The sequence below is a fragment of the Rattus norvegicus genome, chromosome 4 (genome assembly GCF_021556685.1).
Source record: "Rattus norvegicus strain SHRSP/BbbUtx chromosome 4, alternate assembly SHRSP_T2T, whole genome shotgun sequence".
NCBI classification, from domain to species: Eukaryota; Metazoa; Chordata; class Mammalia; order Rodentia; family Muridae; genus Rattus; species Rattus norvegicus.
Window position 1 is genome coordinate 29,936,192 of NC_141537.1, and position 18,424 is coordinate 29,954,615.

At 42.0% G+C, this 18,424-nt stretch overlaps 1 protein-coding gene across 9 annotated transcripts in view; it reads left to right on the forward strand.

Moving 5' to 3' along the window:
- Positions 1-18,424, forward strand: part of Cdk14 (cyclin-dependent kinase 14) — a 582,117-nt gene that overhangs the window by 458,931 nt on the left and 104,762 nt on the right. For all 9 annotated transcript variants that reach the window (XM_087657963.1, XM_087657960.1, NM_001395582.1 and 6 more), the window contains 1 exon segment: positions 8,183-8,231. In XM_087657963.1, the coding sequence (XP_087514089.1) occupies positions 8,183-8,231 (49 nt within the window).

Consider the following 18,424-nt stretch of genomic DNA (forward strand, 5'->3'; position numbering starts at 1 on the left):
AGGGAGAGGCAAAGATTAAAAGAGAGACTGAAGGAACACCCATTCAGAGCCTGCCCCACATGTGGCCCATACATATACAGCCACCCAATTAGACAAGATGGATGAAGCAAAGAAGTGCAGACCGACAGGAGCCGGATGTAGATCGCTCCTGAGAGACACAGCCAGAATATAGCAAATACAGAGGCGAATGCCAGCAGCAAACCACTGAACTGAGAATAGGTCCCCCGTTGAAGGAATAAGAGAAAGAACTGGAAGAGCTTGAAGGGGCTCGAGACCCCAAAAGTACAACAATGTCAAGCAACCAGAGCTTCCAGGGACTAAGCCACTACCTAAAGACTATACATGGACTGACCCTGGACTCTGACCCCATAGGTAGCAATGAATATCCTAGTAAGAGCACCAGTGGAAGGGGAAGCCCTGGGTCCTGCTAAGACTGAACCCCCAGTGAACGAGACTATGGGGGGAGGGCGGCAATGGGGGGAGGGTTGGGAGGGGAACACCCATAAGGAAGGGGAGGGGGGAGGGGAATGTTTGCCCGGAAACCGGGAAAGGGAATAACACTTGAAATGTATATAAGAAATACTCAAGTTAATAAAAAAAAAAAAAAGTCGGTTTCTGATTCCGGGCATTCATTTAGATACATTTTTTTGTTGTTGTTTCGAGATACTAGATATGCTTACTCTTAAAGCTGTGCATCTAACTGGTTAGGAAGATATGGGATGCAGGAAATACTGTGAGTTCCTGGATGGGACACAGATACTTGGTTAATTTGTCCTCATGTGGAAAAGGATACCACTATTTAGTCACTCTAACTATGGGAGCTTTGTCTGCATCCGTATGGCAGTGGGAATATGTAATTTTGCATGCGTATACGTGGGTGTGAGCTGTGGTCAGTTCTGTGCGTGCCTAGTGCCTCAGCTGACACATAGGCAAATATGTGAAGGGAATGTGTGCTGACATAATTGAGATTTGATATGGACGGGGACACACATGTAACAGTGAAGCTTCAATGTTTTCAGTTTTTACTCCCATATCACATGATACATTTTATTTCCACTGTGTCTCTTTTACACAGCTGAAAATGACATATTTCCAAGAAATTCTATTAGCGTATCTTGTCAAGCTTTAAGTGGAGGCACTGCTTAGAACTAATATTTATGTGTAGTCATTAATTAAATGTAAGAATAATAATTTACTTGTAAATGCAAGGTTGTGTTGGTTTTATCTCTAATAGACTTCTTGTTCTTCTTAAATGATACAAATTACTCAAATTGCTTTGTAGGGACTACAAAGTTAAGAGAATTCAATTTGTTTTATAAGGACATTTGATGTAATTAAATTTTGAAATACTTCTTGCTTTTCAAATATCAGACTTTAGATAATACTTTTCTAAAACTTTAGCAAAGAACTCCTATTCCCATTTCTTTCTCTCTTGTCATTTTAGTCTTAGACATAGAATAACCCTTTCATCAGCTCTACTACTCTAGCTGCCTGAATTTCACTGTGCCTTATAAATGCTGTCCATGACAATCAAAACTTATATATCTTATTAAAATGAATAGATCCTGGAGAGGAACACATCTTCAGAGCAATGGACATCTACAATTAGGCACACACACACACACACACACACACACCACTGTAACGTAATGTCTGGTTTCTCTTCTCTTTACATGCCTTGACTATAAAATACTGTCAGCTGCACCTACTTGAGTAAGGACTCGGAAACTCCATGACCACTACACAAACTCAAAACTACCTTTTGAGTCATTACAGAGAGATAAATATATCTTCAGAGTCCTACTTACACTGTTCATGAAATTCCAGTGCATGTTAACCTGGAAAGTTAAGGACAGTTCCATGTTCAGCCAATCACCTTGACTCCTCCCCTTTCTCTGGAACCACTATGCCATGCAACAGTATACTTTACTAGCCTTCCCTTCATAGTATTTCCAGGTTCTGATCCCTGTCCTCACTGCATTCACCCTAGCACCAAAGCCCAAGTCATGTGCTCTCACTTGCAGACAGTTGCGGTCTCAATCGAATGGCCAGAGTGGTCTTTAAAAAATAAAAATAAAAAAGCACAGATGGAGTTTGCCCTTCTGGTCCTTCAGAATTCTTCACTTCAGCTACCCTCACCTCCAGCCTTGTAAGCTCCTCCCTGAAATGCTAGGTCCTTGCAAGCAGAAAACCATTCTATGTAGTTCCCAAGAAGTCTGCCTGGCTTCCCATACACTTATGGGAGTAGCAGTTTATATAGGACAAATGCTAATAAGAAAATAATGCCTTTTAAAGAAAACATAAGGTACTTTGGTTATGGAATGGGTGAGTGGTGATAGGGTGGCAAGCTGGCTGGCTGGCTGGGTGGCTGGCTGGCTGAATGGATGAGTGGGTGTTTGTATGTATGAGTGGGTGAGTAGGTGGATAAATAATGCATGCATGATGGTGTGTGTGTGTGTGTGTGTGTGTGTGTGTGTGTGTGTGGTGGATGAATGTATGTATGTATGTATGCATGGATGGATGGATGAGTATATGTATATGTGTATGAGTAGATGGATGAATGGAATGAATGGATAGATGGGTGAGTGTGTGTGTGTGTGTGTGTGTGTGTGTGTGTGTGTGTGTGTGTGTGTGGATGGATAGACAGACGGGTAGATGATGGCATAGTGTTTTCAGTCACTCCTTTTCAGCACACGTGCTTTAGATAGGAATCTGTGTTTTTTTACTTCATATGTTTGCTTTTCTAATCTTATAGTATTGTCAGCCATGAAATATCCCATAACAAAAGCAAGATAAGTCACTTGGCTTTCCTCCAACATAGCTTATAAGTTGAAGCAGACAGTTCTGGCACTGATAAAGGCATCATCTGACGTTAAACTAAATCATACCTATTCAATATGAATCATTAAAAAGAAACCAGTCAGTTTGGAAAAATAAATTGTGTGGTGTTCCTGAAAGATGTTTAGGTGAACACAGACCAATGAGCAGAGATTGTGTATCATCCTTTTCAGAAAAACACATCCTTGTGTGATTCCATCAAGATTTCCAAAGGAAACTAAGCATGCCTGGGGCTTCGGTATTTTGTTTAAAACTGGTCTGCCTTCATCACTCAACCAGAGTGTCTTCAGGTATACCAGTCAGCTCCTCATTTGACTGTTTAAACATTCCTTTCAAAAGCAGCTCATTCGGTTTCTTGGTGTTGGTGGGTGGCAGGCAGGCAGTGACAGCACTGGCTTTTTTTTTTTTTTTCTTTTTTAAAATTAGATATATTTCTTACATTTCAAATGGTATTGCCTTTCTCCTGGTTTCCTGTCCATAAGCCCCCATCCCTACCCCTCTCCCATTTAAGTGTTCCCCCCATCTACCCCCTTACTGCCCCACCCAAATTCGCCTGCAAGGGGGGAGGGTCCAATCTCGGTAGGACCAAGGGCTTCCCCTCCCACTGGTGCCCCAACAAGGCTATTCACTGCTACATATGCAATTGGAGCCCTGGGTCAGTCCATGTATAGTCTTTCGGTAGTGATTTAGTCCCTGGAAGTTCTGGTTGGTTGGCATTGTTGTTCTTATTGGGGTTGCAAGTCCCTTCAGCTCTTTCAGTCCTTTCTCTCGTTCCTCCAACAGGGGCCCTGTTCTCAGTTCAGTGGTTTGCTGCTGGCATTGACCTCTGTATTGGACATGCTCTGGATGTGTCTCTCAGGAGAGATCTATATCCAGTCCCTTTCAGCATGTACTTCTTAGCTTCATCGATCTTATCTAGTTTTGGTGACTGTATATACATGGGCCACATGTGGGGCAGACTCTGAATGACCATTCCTTCAGTCTCTGCTCTAAACTTTGCTTCCATATGCCCTCCTATGGATTTTTTTTTTACCCTTTTAAGAAGGAGTGAGAGCATCCACATTTTGGTCATCCTTCTTCTTGAGCTTCCTGTGGTCTGTGGGTTGCATCTTGGGTAATTAGAGCTTTTGGGATAATATCCACTTATCAATGAGTACATACCAAGTGTGTTTTTCTGTGATTGGGTTACTTCACTCAGGATGATATTTTCTAGTTCATTCCATTTGCCTATGGATTTCATGAAGTCATTGTTTTTGATAGCTGAGTAATATTCCATTGTGCAGATGTACCACATTTTCTGCATCCATTCCTCTGTTGAAGGGCAGTTTCTGGCTATTATAAATAAGGCTGCTATGAACATAGTAGAGCATGTGTCTTTGTTGTATGTTGGAACATCTTTTGGGTATATGCCCAGGAGTGGTATAGCTGGGTCCTTAGTTAGTACTATGTCCAATTCTCTGAGGAACCTCCAGACTGATTTCCAGAGTGGTACCAGTCTGCAATCCCACTAACAATGGAGGAATGTTTCTCTTTCTCCACATCCTCGCCAACATCTGCTGTCACCTGAGTTTTTGATCTTAGCCATTCTCACTGGTGTGAGGTGAAACCTAAGGGTTGTTTTGATTTGCATTTCCCTGATGACTAAGGATGTTAAAACTTTCTTTAGGTGCTTTTTGGCCATTCGATATTCCTTAGTTGAGAATGTTTTGTTTAGCTCCGTACCCCATTTTTAATAGGGTGATCTGGCTCTCTGGAGTCTAACTTCTTGAGTTCTTTGTATATTTTGAGCACTGGCTTTTAATTGTCCATCTCTCTGGAACAAGATGAAATTAAGATCCATGGAGACAAGGCCTTTTCTGCTCTGCCCTTCCTGTATTCTGAGCTTCAAAGCCATCTGTGGAAGGTGACATGGGGCTGGTGAATAATGAAAACATTCACCTGGATAAAGTTTTCTTACCTTCAATCAGATTCCATTGTGCACTTCTTGGTTATCAGTGTGTCAAGATGCACGTTGTATGACTGCTTAAATGAACATGGGGCATCTAATTCACGAGAGTGTGGAAACATTCCCACTGTTCATACCTACAACATTCCATCCCCAAGAAGAACGTCTGTAGTCAGTCCCCACCCCTGTTCTGCAGGGGGCTGGAGAGGTCGCTGTTCTTTCTGTCGTTACCTGATCACTACAGGAGCCTCATTTTGTATAGACTCATTTTGGTATCTTTTTTTCTGTAAAGTAGTTGCTTAAACATTTCATAGCAATTTGAAAATAAATCTCATTTATGTTTGAACAGTAGAAAATTTGCACAAATGAACTCAAATAACAGTTAACATAATTTCAAAAGCAATTGCTTTTGTAAAACATACTTGAGACCTCATGTAGTTAATTAATAATACATTTAGTATTCAACTAAGAAAGGGTGGGGAATTTGATGTCATTGACATTTATATAAGGAAGTCGCCGTTTATATAAGACATGCTAATAAGGAAACGATGATTTTTAATTAAATCATGAGGTACAGTGTTTAAGATAAACAGTTGAGCGTGGTGAAACCTGGGCTCTGGTTTATTTTAAAGCTTAGTGTAGCATAAACGAGTAATTTCATATTACTGGCTGATAGCAATTGGTGAATGACACGTACCTAGCTAGCATCACCGTTTGACATCTCTGAACACACAAATCAAGAGCCATGCTATGCAATATTAGAAACTGGGCTACATTCATATACATTTAAATGTATACACACATGCACACAGTCATCTTTAACTATAGTGATATGTTTTGAGAAATGGTTAGGTAACTTTTGTTGTAAGTGTTGTGTGACCATCATGGAGCTTCTAACACAAGCCTACAAAGATGTAGCTTTCTGCCCCTGAACTATGTGGCAGGGCTGATTGCCGCCAGACTAAATACCTCTTACAGCATGTCGCCCTGCTGAACACTGTAGATGATCATAACACAGTTTGTGTATCTGAGTACAAACACGTATACTTATGTACAAAAACAGCAAATACAACAAAAACAGAGAAAAGGTAATAAATGAGTCAACAGTGTAGAACTCTTCTGATGACTGAAGCTCACCAGACGGAAGTTTGCTCCACACACACGAGTCAGTGAGTTATGTGCAGAGTGTGTATGAAGCCGATAATGCGACAGTCCACTCCACTACTATGGGCATTACAATACTCTGCATGTAATTTCCATTCTTCACAAGAAACTAACTTAGCTGAAAGCTTTTTTTCTTACTGCATGGGAGTACATGGTCATTCTCCTCAGACACCAGAAGAGGGCATCTGATCCCATTACAGATGGTCGTGAGTTACCTTGTGGTTGTTGGAAATTGAACTCATGACCTCTGGAAGAGCAGTCAGTGCTCTTAACCTCTTAACTGCTGAGCCATCTCTCCAGCGTCCAGCCTAAAGCTTTTATACTTAAAAGTTTTTAAACGTCTAGACTCCTGTAGTAATACTTAAAATATATGACACTCTTATGTTAAAAATATGTTAAAAGCTTTTTCCTGGTTGTTTTATCTTGTGTTGTTTTCTTTTGTTCGTAATAGAAGTCTCTTGTGTCCTGGGCTGGCATTGAAATCAGTAGCCTGGAATGACTTTGAATGCTCATTCTCCTGTCCCCATCCCCCACTGCTAGGATTAGAGGCACACACACAGTGCCTGGGTTGTTTAGTGCTGAGGATTGAACCCAAGGTTTTATACAATCCAGGTATCCTCAGCTACCAAACAGCTTTGTCTATTTAGCTTACATAAACACATTTGATGGAGTATGTGTTGGGTGAACATGCACTGCATACCTTTAATCCCAGCACGCAGGAAGCACAGACAGGTTGGATCTCTGGGAGTTCTATGCCAGCTCATAGAACTACGTAGAGAGAATCTGTCTCAAAAACCAAACAAACTATAAATGTGTGTGTGTGTGTGTGTGTGTGTGTGTGTGTGTGTGTGTGTGTGTGTGTAAGCATACCTGTATACACATATATGGAAGCCAGCAATGTTCCTCAGTAACAATTACTTTTTCTTTCTTTCTTTTTTTTTTTTTTTTTTGAGACATCATTGTTTCTCTCTGGCCTGTAGCTCACCAACTAGACTAGACCGACCAGCCTGCTAGCTTCAGAAATCTGCCAATCCCTCCTGTCGTAGTGAAGAAATTGCAATTTTGGGCCACCACAGTCAGCTTTTCTTATGTGGGTTCGAGGAATCATCTCCTTGGCCCTAAAATTCATTTTGTCTTGTTTTAATCCTTTTCAGGTGTTTCTGTTACAAACTAAACATGAACAGTAACATGGCACTACACAGGTTCAAGCCGTCAATATGGCTGTCTGCAGTACCACGTCCTGTCCTACTGGAAGGTCTTCAGGGCCATAATACCCAGAGAGTTGTCACCTCCTATGATCCCAATACCTGGACTATTTCTGTCCCAATTACAGTTTCTACTGTTTGTATTCAAATATCACAACCAAAAGTAACTAGGAAGGAAAGGGTTTATTTCATTTTATATTTCCAGGTAATAGTCCATCAGTGAGAAAAGTCAGGGCAGGAGTTCAGGCAGGGCTGCCGTGAAGGAGTTCCTTACTGAAAGGCATGGATGAGAGAAGGTGGTCTACTTCATTGAGTGGAAAATGAAAAGTAGCTCTTTGGCTTCTGTGAAAATAGAAGTCAGGAGACACACACCAAACCAGCCTTATACAATGTGTCTAACAAGTGAAAGTCCCTATTAGGAGATAGGCGCTCCAGTGGACCCACTGAAGCATCATGTGTAACTTGGCTTTGAGCATGCTTTAGTACAATGTATCATGAGATAAGAGACACATTATTACACTTGGTCAAAGATACTGTGGTATAACAGAAGGCAAGTTTCCCTTGACCAGCTCCTGATATTCCTCTGCAGATACATAGGGTTCTAAGAATATATTTGTGTTTATTTTTTATTCATTTACTACACAGTAAACAAACTAGACTGTGAAAGAAATTACTCTCAGCCGGACATAAGAATTTCCCGTTTTTAGCGTTATGTTCTTGTTCCTTCACTATTTATTAACTGCTTACTCTAAAGAGTATGGTCCTTCTATGCTTACTGTAAAGAGTATGGTCCTTCTATATCTAACTACAGTCAAGTCAAAGAGTGAAAAAGCTGAACTTTCCTGAGTGTGCTGGTGCCTGGCTATAACCCCCACACCTGGGAAGCATGAGGAGGATTGCTACAAGTTTGGGAAGAGCCCCAGGGCTGCATAATGAGACTGTCTTTAAAAACAAGTTATTCTCTCCACAGGCTTATCACGTATATATTTGATGCTTAGATTGCTTATCGTTTTTCTTCTTTTTATTTCAGAACGATTTACCGTGTACAGCTCTAAAAGCCTTAGACAAGCATGGAATAAGTAAGTCTTTACACAGATACTGCGCTCGCTCGCTCTCTCGCTCTCTCTCTCTCTCTCTCTCTCTCTCTCTCTCTCTCTCCCTCCCTCCCTCCCTCCCTCCCTCCCCCAACCCCCCACGCCAACTTGCCCCAAGTGAGTTTGTCACAACATGATTTCATTCACTGATGCCACTAATCATCCATGCATCAAGCCCTTACTGCATACCATCTACCCGTTTAGACAGGGCCAACAGCCAGCATGGGTTCTGGTTCTTAGAGCAGTGTAGCAGACTGTATGAGAACTGTAAATTCTAGAATCTACTGTGGCCCATCTTGTAACCAAATTTTATGAAATATTTTAGAATTGGCAAACTAACACTTACAGAATACACCATAGTAACTGATTTTCTAACAAATGGCATTGACTACTATTGCTGAGTGATAAAATGGATGTTCCCCCTTAAACATTACTGGGGAGCAAAGCACATTTATCACTAGAAGTATAAATACCACCCCCCATCTCTTTCATTTCATCTGATCTTATCGGGTATTTTCTTTTATTTTCATTTCAAATGTTATCTCCTTTCCCAGTTTCCCGGCCATATACCCCCTATCCTATTACCCTTCCCCCTTCTTCTGTGAAGGTGTTCCCCCTCCCCAACCACCCCTTCCCACCTCCTTGCCCTGACATTCCCCTACACTGGGGGTTCCAGCCTTGGCAGAACCAAGGACTTCTCTCATTGGTACCCAACAAGGCTACATATGCAGCTGGAGCCATGTGTACTACTCTTGGATGGTGTTTTAGTACCTGGGAGCTCTGGTTGGTTGGTATTGTTGTTCTTCTTATGGGGTTGCAAGCCCCTTCAGCTCCAATCCTTTCTATAATTCTTCCAATCGGGACCCCATTCTCAGTTCAATGGTTGGCTGCGAGCATCCGCCTCTGTATTTGTCACGTTCTGGCAGAGCCTTTCAGGAGACAGCTATATCAGGCTCCTGTCAGTGTGTACTTCTTGGCATCAGCAGAATTGTCTGGGTTTGGTGGCTGTGTGTATGTGGGCTAGATCCCCAGGTGAGGCAGGATCTGAATGACCTTTCCTTCTTCAGTCTCTGCTCCAAGCGTTGTCTCCATATCTCCTCTCATCTGATTTTATAAAAAATAGCTTTATTTATTGTATAAAGGTTTTGTACGATGGTTTAAAAGATTGCCACAATGTCCTGACAACCTTAATTTAATCCCCAGAACCCATATAAAGATAGGAGAGAAAATTGACTCCACAAAGTTGTCCTCTAACACCCGCCCCCCACATACATGTAAGGGTCCACACATGCCCACAGATAAGGTAATAACAAGCATATAAAATATATTTACTGGCTCAAAACTTGACAGAATAAGAAAATCTGGGCTTTGCAAGTCAGCCAGGAGCCTCTTGTAGACCAATAAACTGGGTGCAGTTTAAATTGTGAGCCAAGCCCTAGACACTGGAAAACAGGTTGACCTGCCCCTTTAGCTTTGACATCACATTTCAGCACTACACTGAAGGCCACTCAGGTGCAGCTCTTTCCACTGAGTGAAGTCTCATTCACTGTAGCGTGTTCTCTGCAGAGAATCTGGTTGTAACAATCTTACTGTGTATCATTGCTACATTTTAGTTTTCGGCTTTGACAATAAAAACTAAGCAACATTTTGTATAAGAATGCTTTTGATCAATGCTGTCGGCCGAGATGGTGGGCAGCCGATAGCGAGAAACTCTTAGGATGACTCTGTTATGTTCTGCAGGAATTTGAAGGATTTAAACCATTTTTTAAAATTAATCATGTCTTTAGAAAAATGACTGTTGTGATCACTTTTCCTACTACAAAGCTTTCAAAAATAATGCATGCAGTTTGTTTTAATTATTAGGATTCGTTCACTGTGCAAGGTGATGAATTTCATGATATTTTCCTCATTTATCCTTTTCGTTTTTCACGGCTAATTAAAGCTCCATTCTATTTGCATACCGACCTTTTCTTTCTCTCCACATGTTGATGGACACCAAGGTCAGTTTAAATTAGCTATTATGACCATGCTATGCTAATCTCAGCTGAGTATCTCTAGAGTGAGCTGACATAGATGCTACTGATGTCTTCCCAGGGGCAGTATAGCTGCATCTTACGTTCGTTGTTTTCACCAGGTAAAATGTCCATTCCCAGCAGGCACACCCTCTGAGGCTGCATTCTGTCTTAGACCTGTTGCAGGAAGATGGGTGGACTGGAAACCATCAAACTAAACAAAATATGCTAAAATCAGAAATACCAATATGGTGTGTTTTCTGTTATGTACAGAATCTAGATTTTATACATGCACATGAGCGTGTGAATGGCATGGAAGTGGGACTCTTGAGGAAGAAGAGAGGACTGTACTGTCTGGGTAAGACAGTAAAGGATAATGGAGGTGTATAGGGTCAAGTAATGGTGCATTTTAATAAAACTCTGAAATCCAATCACTTTGTACAGTGCATTTTGCAGATAATGACCATTTATACCTTGTAGTTTTTTTTTAATTTGTAGAAGTTAATAAACTGAAGCAGTTGCTGAATTCTCTTACATTGTAGTAATGGATTCAAAATAGTTTCCTACAATTCAGTTTATTTGGCGTATATGTGATGATGAGCTAACCCCCAAAATAGGTTGCCGTTAATGGAGGTACAAAATTAAGTAATGATATTTTTAAAAGTTAAAGCTCAAAATTAAGTAATAATCTCTTTAAAAGCAGCATTATCCAAGCTGTGGAAGCTACTGGGGGTGTTAGCCTGTCAAAGAGTATGGGGGGTTCTCAAGCTAGAGAACCTTCAATCTAAGTGGTTATCAAATCATCCAGTCTACTTGGGAACTGCATCTGCTCTAGCTCACGCCAGCAGGAAAACTCAGCTGATCTTAATTATATCAGTAACCACGAGCATGATTTTACCTTCTGATATATATATATATATATATATATATATATATATATATATATATATATATTCTATAATAACAGAGTAGTGATAGAAGAAGATAGAAAGAGATGGAATAAATATCCAAACTGAAAAGCCTGATATAAAGAAAAATAATATTGGTTTAAGAATAATGATCACCATTAAAGTAAGCCCCCTTGTTCCCTCACACTAACAATGCATGATCCAGGAAGCTTTTCCCGCATAAAGGGGATCAGGGGCTAAATGGAGATAAATCTGAATTTCATAAACATATGTCCTGTGTTTTAACTGCCTCTAAATAGGCCATTTTATTTCGCTGGAGTATGAAGACTCGTGCTATTTCTCTTGTAAATCTCCCTATTTTTAGTTGTCTGACATTAGCATGTATGTGCAATCCACCAAGAATTTGAGCCACTTAAAAGATCTTTTATGATTCTGGCTGGAGAAGAATCCTTAGTATACATTCTCCAGCAAAGCGAAGGGTGAGATTCCAAGAACATATTTGCTTGCTTTTGCTTGCTTTGGAACTTCTTAACAGCTGAGCACGTTGGGAGCTTTGAAAGTTTTGAAATGAGAACTAAGGATAAACCACTAAGTCAAAGAAGACACATCTGGAAAATACAGCTCATGGCTGGGCAAACAAGGCCCACGCACATTGAATGGGGTCAGGCCAGGCTCTCCCAGCCCTTCTCCTAAAGTGCTGGTCCTGCAAGCGATCCGTGTGCTCATTAAGCAAACCGGATTTTTCCCTAAGAATGTGTATAGTTGGTATTTGTAAATGCACAGTGAATACCAAGGCCATGGTGAGGCTACCTTCGAGCATGAAAAAATAGAAAAGGAAACATTTCCCTGCTGTGTTTCTACATCCTAACGGAGCCATAAGCCCTGATTTGGAAATTTTAGAAATAGCCAAATTTTGTGGTTTTGAGCTTTCCTTGAATATTTTATCCAATTTGACGTTTAACCTCCAGAACGCATTTTAAAGATGACCTGCTAAACAGTTGTACTATAAGTGCATTAAAGCATGATGTAGGAAGTAATGTTTGGAGGAACGGTCTTTCCCTTTGTATATTTATGTTAGAGGCACTCTACTGTTTTTCTTGCCATTAGGGTATCTGACATGGATCATTAAGATTTAAACCTGCACCTTCTCACGAAGCATAAAGATCATCTTCCCCACTCTGCCACGTTCGAAGTTGATTTAGAATTACCTAACAAAGCAATATGCTGTGAACTAAGTAGGTTAGAGTTTGACATTTCTTGGCCAGCATAGCAGTGTGAAAAAGGTAAGAACACAGTCTATACACTAGGGGGAGCAGTTGAGTCAGCTAGCTCTCAAAGTCCTCCACTTGTGCATTTTGTTCACTGTTGATGACTTTTGTCATAATTCTATTTACTTCAAAGTAGCGATTTTAATTTATTTGGTGCCTGGAGAGTTCCCTTCATAATATTTTTCAAGAAAATTATTCTCTGCATCATTGATTGGCTTTCGGAGGGTGTGGGATGATCAGGTCTAAAGCCCACATTTTGGAATCACATCCTCTCATAATTTGAGGATGACTGTGCCCATTTCTGCATATTTGAATGCAGCAATAGAAGGACATGTGGAGTGTGGTTCCTCACCACACTCCGCTCCCTTGAAAATGTCACTTTCAACGTGTGAGCAAACAGCTCTCACGTTTGGTCTTGGACATACATAAATGGTATAGTTTCAAGGCCCAAGAGCTCCCCTTCTTGCTCAAACACTAGCTAGAACAGTTCCTGGGGACATTTGTTTTCATAATAATGAATCGTTAGTTTGGTTCCTTAAAGCATTGTACGGGTGTGCGTTAGGCAGATACAGTAAACCCCTTGGCACCTAGGAGTTTGCGGGCAGGGAGTCCTGAGAAGAAAGGCGAGAGGGTCAAAAATAAGAGGTGTTGTGTGGGTCCCGAAAGGTGGCCTAGAACTTCCAGAACCAGGTGGAATTAGGGAGTATGAAAGCACAGCTGGGGCACGTTCCGTGACGAAGGAATAGCTGAAGGGTTTTCCGATTACTGATCAATCAATCGGAAATAGCAATGTGAAGACAGGGTGAGAGGTGACTGATCAATGCAATTGAAAATTTACAGCTTGGGAAGTATCCCTGTGAGTCTTGTGAAAGGAGTCGAATTGTCACATACTTAGAAATAACCAGGTTCCATTTGTTCTTGGCAGAATCTTCCAACGCTGACATCCTGTGTCTGGGCTCTCATTCAGCAGGAAGCGCAGGAGTGAGCGGAAACCTGATTTCAATCCTCCATAGAAAAAGAATATGTCTTTGGGTTTCTGAACACAGCCCTCCAGCCCATGCCTTCTTCGTAGCGTTATTGGGGAGTGTCCTGTTGTGAGAGGAATGTTGCATTTACAACTAAGTTCCAGGGACAGCTCTGCCAGTCGCCCACTCACTTCCTGCAAGTCAGACTCCTTACCTACTCCACAGCTCTCACTGCCCTGAGGGACTCATACCATTATTTTATTCTGTGTCATAGCCAGATTTCTTGTCCCTTTACTTAGGGTAGCAAAAATCCATTGTCATTAACAGTTCCTGGTGGTGGCTGAGGGCAGGCCCCGTGCTGTTGGCTGTATGTCAGGTGACAGGTTTTGTTCTTCTGATGGACAGGAAATAGCCACCTTCTCTCTTGCTAATTGGCAGTGCGCGCCAGGCTTGGGAGTTGGCAACAGTCATTGTTTTTCATCCTTTGGATTACGTTTTGGCCTCTTCATCCAAAAGTACACAGGCTTCTGGTGTGGTTAATGCCATCCTTCTGCTGGGCAGCTCATTAAGGAGGAAAACGCAGCAGCAGTTTCTGAAGCAGCCCAGAGCTCCCAGGGGCAGGTAGGCTGCCAGGAGAGGCCTCTTTTGAACTGTGTCCTGAACAGATTCCAACAGGGCGGTTCTGCTTCTGCCAACATGCAGTGGGCACTGTATTCTCTGACCACTGTACCAATGGACCAAGCATGTTGTCTAAAAATGTTATCTCACACTTCTGGGAGGCAGAGATCTGAGTGTCTCTAGCACATTCCTCTGCACTGAATTACAGAAGGCAAAAATCACATATAGACCAGCTTTCTCTCTCTGCTGTAAGGGCCATAGCCTTGGTCAGTGGTAAAGTCTACCCACAGTAGAAAGTAGCATCCTGACAGTCTTGAGGCAATTAGTAAGTAACAGGGTATCCTAGGAAGCCATCCTGTTTCCATGGCGGTAAAGGATTCCCTATGCTGTCATGAGCCATGGGTGAGACAGGGCAAGCCCAGCCCTAGCTAGCTCAGACATAATCCACTTTGCCTGCTTCAGAGCAGATACGTTCAAAATTATGCATGAGGAAGGGATCGCTGTCTGTTCTTAGCACAGAGTTTTAAATGAGATTATGCTCAGGAAGCCTGGTAATAACTGCAAGTTTGACTTGACACGTCTAATACAGACATCAGCAGTACCCACGGTTGGAACCATTAGACTGTATGCTTCCTTGAGAGCTCAACTTCAACTTAATTTGAATTGACTTGATCGATATGTAAAGAGTCACATGTAGTTCGTGGCTACCGCACTCACCAACAAAGTCGTGAATCTCTATGTGAAGTATTCACTCATCAAACTTGGACCAGGCTTATCCAATGATGTCTGAAAGACATTGCATTTTACACCTAGATATCTGGAGATCTTCCTTGGTGTATATATGCGTGGTGTGCGTGCACTCGCACGAGTGTGTGCATGTGTGTGTGCGTGTGTGTGTACCACATATATATTATGTATGCACTGTATACATACACATATAAGTATATATCAAGTATATAATATATACATATATCAAGCATATATGTATACATATATAATGTATATACTTATAAACACTCTGAGAAGGCAGTAGCTCTAGAGTGCAGTAAATCTGCAGGGGAAGAGTATCAAAGAGAATCAAGAAGACGTCTCTCCCCCATCTCTTCCTGCTGCAGACACCATGCTGTTCCCTCCTAAGAGGCTCGCCTATTGCCAGTGTCTCTTCCTTTCTCCTTCCTGTGTTCTCTGCCTCTCTCTCTCTTCTGTTGGGAACTGGTAGGGGTTAGACGCACAGTTCTCTACCCTTTTTGAACTCCCTGAAGGATTCACCTCTCTGCTGTTGTTCTGATCCCCTTGATCTCCCCTCGCTCTGCTCAGAAAACATGGCAGAAGCCAGCTTCCTGCTCGCCACATAGGAGAGGCCATAGGAGACGGCTCTATTTTCCAAATGAACTTCCTAAATCGAGTACAGGCCCTCTCGCTCCACCACCTGAACACATGTATTCATATTCAAGCTCCAGAGTGCTGAAAATTACCACTTTTTAATGTCATGCATAAGCAGAAACGCAGATGTTTTTAAACTGCATTATTTAAAAGCTCCATAATTTGATCCCTTTCCTTACCACTTTGCATACTTCTTTTGTTGATGAGGAAATGTTTATGAATTTAGTGAATTTTCTGCCTCAAAATGATGAAAAATCTGGAGACAGATGATTTTAAACAGCAGTGCTATCCTTTGCCATCACTGGCCCCTACACCACCCTAATAGGCTGTGGTAAAACGAGATGACCTCCTCATTAGGGGGCCTCTCCAATGGAGTTTCTCAGGGCTCGTCTCCCACTTACAATGAGAGTTCAGTTACGGAAGCTGTCCATGTTGATGTGGGTGTCCGCCATGTGTGCCTGGTGGTTCCACACGCCTGAGAAGATGTAGTCAACAACTGTCATTAATAGGAACCAAGAGTGAGCAGAGAAGACAGAAGGATGCACGTTTTTTGGGGCATGAATGACAAGAAACTGCCTGGAGCCAAGATCATCATTGATGGCCTCCAGCCCAGCTCTGGCTTAGATCCTCTGGGAACCTCGTGACCTTCAGAAGGAAGCTCACGAATCTCTCTGAGCTCTGCTGTTAAAGACTGGACTGCAAAGTACCCAGTGCCTTAACACCCCTAGCCCCACATATCCTGGTCACTTCCCATTGTGCTTCTCGGTGCTCCTTGCCTTTCCCAGTAAACATTTTTTTTTTCTGGAACATGGTTGCTGCTTCCCTACAGGTCCCCAGGCAGCTCAAACGCCCTTAGCCTTCCCAGGGGAGCACAGTGTGCTGCTTGAGCACCATTTTGTTTTCCTTATAAATCCTTGTGCAGAAGCAGGATTCCAGTCTCCCCCATCAGTTCCTTCCTAAGAGTGATATGTTAACAAATAGCATTGTACATAATTAATGAAAAACTGTGATTTATCCTAAATCCTGAAGCACATCTTCCAGACAGTTTTCCCAATTAGACTGAAAGAAACTCACAGACAAATCACTGCTACCAGGTTCAAATGTCTAGTAGATTTTTCCCCTATGGTGTTCTGAATGCACAAAAAGAACGGGTGACTTCAAGGTCCTGGGTGTCCACACTTGATCTGTCCATAAAACGGAAAGTAATTGTCTTTGTTTCAGATGTTGAGAATGCAGAGGGCAGTTGACTTATCTCTTGCAGCACAGAGAGTCATGCCTGGGAGCACGGCTTTGCTGTCTCTGTCCCCACTGTTGGCCAAGGCTTTCTCTTCAGACACTGGGCCAAGTCCACACCCTTAGGCACTAATCCCGAAATTGGTTTCTTTTATTTATCAGGCTAATGATTTTATTAGTAGATTCTGAGTCTTTACCAACAACAATGTATAAAATGTCTTATATACATAAATTACTTTCTAGTCCTTTTTTTGTTTTTGCCTAAGAGCATCTATATAATTTTCAACATCTGACAATAGAGGATGTAAGAAAAATCTCTGTCTCTCTTTGCCCCCACCCTCTTGCTGTCTCCCTGCCTGTCTCTGTCTGTCTCTTTGTGCCTCTCTCTCTGTCTCTCTCTATCTCTGTCTCTCTCTCTTTCTCTGTGTGTGTGTGTGTCTGTCTGTCTGTCTCTTTGTGCATCTCTCTCTCTGTGCCTCTGTCTCTGTCTGTCTCTCTGTCTCTGTCTGTCTCTGTCTATCTCTCTGTCTCTCTGTGTGTGTGTGTGTGTGTGTGTGTGTGTGTGATATTACTCATTCTGCAAACAGAATGTACGTGAAAATGGGCACAGTGGGAAGAGAAAGAGACTGATGCCCAGCCCCCTCCTCATTGCATTGTCTTACTGACTATCTTTGTGTATCTGTACATGAAATCTTTGCTAGTCCTCAGCTGCATTTAATCCCCCAAGACTTGATATACAAACATCGTGCCAAACAGAGAACTTCCCTTAAATTATTCAAATCTCCCCATAAGTGATTTCCCACTCTTCCTGAAGTGAAGAACATTTGATCATAAATTCAATTAAATCAGCCATCATCTTTGTGATGTTTGTCCAGATAAACCCTTTAGTGGCTAAACTAATAACTACACCAGCTGTGGGGCATGGAGAGATGGGGAGAGAGGAGATGGGAAGAGAGGGAGAGAGAGGGGGGAGAGAGGAGATGGGGAGAAAGAAAAAGAGGACAGAGGGGGAGAGAAGTGGGGGGGGGCAGAGAGAGACAAGAGATACAGAGAAAGGAGAGATTGGGGCATGGAAGAGAGAGAAGCAGAGAGGAGAGAGGGTAAGAGAAAGAGAGATGATGGAGAGAGGCAGAGAGGAGAGAGAGGAGAGAGGATGAGAGAGAGGGAGAGAGAGGAGAGAGTGAGAAAGAGGCAGAGGAGAGAGAAGGTGAGAGAAAGATAATGGAGAGAGGAGAGAGACAGAAAGAGAGTGAGAGAGAGAAAGCAAGAGAAAGAGAGAGACAGAGACAGAGAGACACAGAGAGAGAGAGAAGCATATATATCATAGCTGTTGGAGAAGAGTAAATTCAAAGAGAAGGGCCTGATCTCCTTTCTCAGGCCAAATTGTAACCACTTTACTACACGTGGGCTTAAAAGCTGAGATGCTTAATGGTAAGGTTATGCATATGTGGCTTTAGACTCATTTGTTTTATGTACCCATTTAGAGTTGAGTTCCCACTTACTGAGTCTTAGATCACTTTGGAGATGTTAGTAACATCTGTAAATCCACATGAACTACCCTTCCTCCTCTTTCTTCTGCACCCTGTCCTTCATATTTAAAAAAAAAAGAGGCAGAAGGATGTTAGCATGCTTACAAGTTTCTTAAGAAAAATGACATGGGACTAGAGGGCTGCTATGTCCTCTTATACACATAGCAGCTGAAGGTGCAGGTTTTTTAAGCTGTACAATATATGTTGGTTGCTTCTCATCTTGTTCCCAAAAGCTTGACAACATACAGATACAACCCTATAC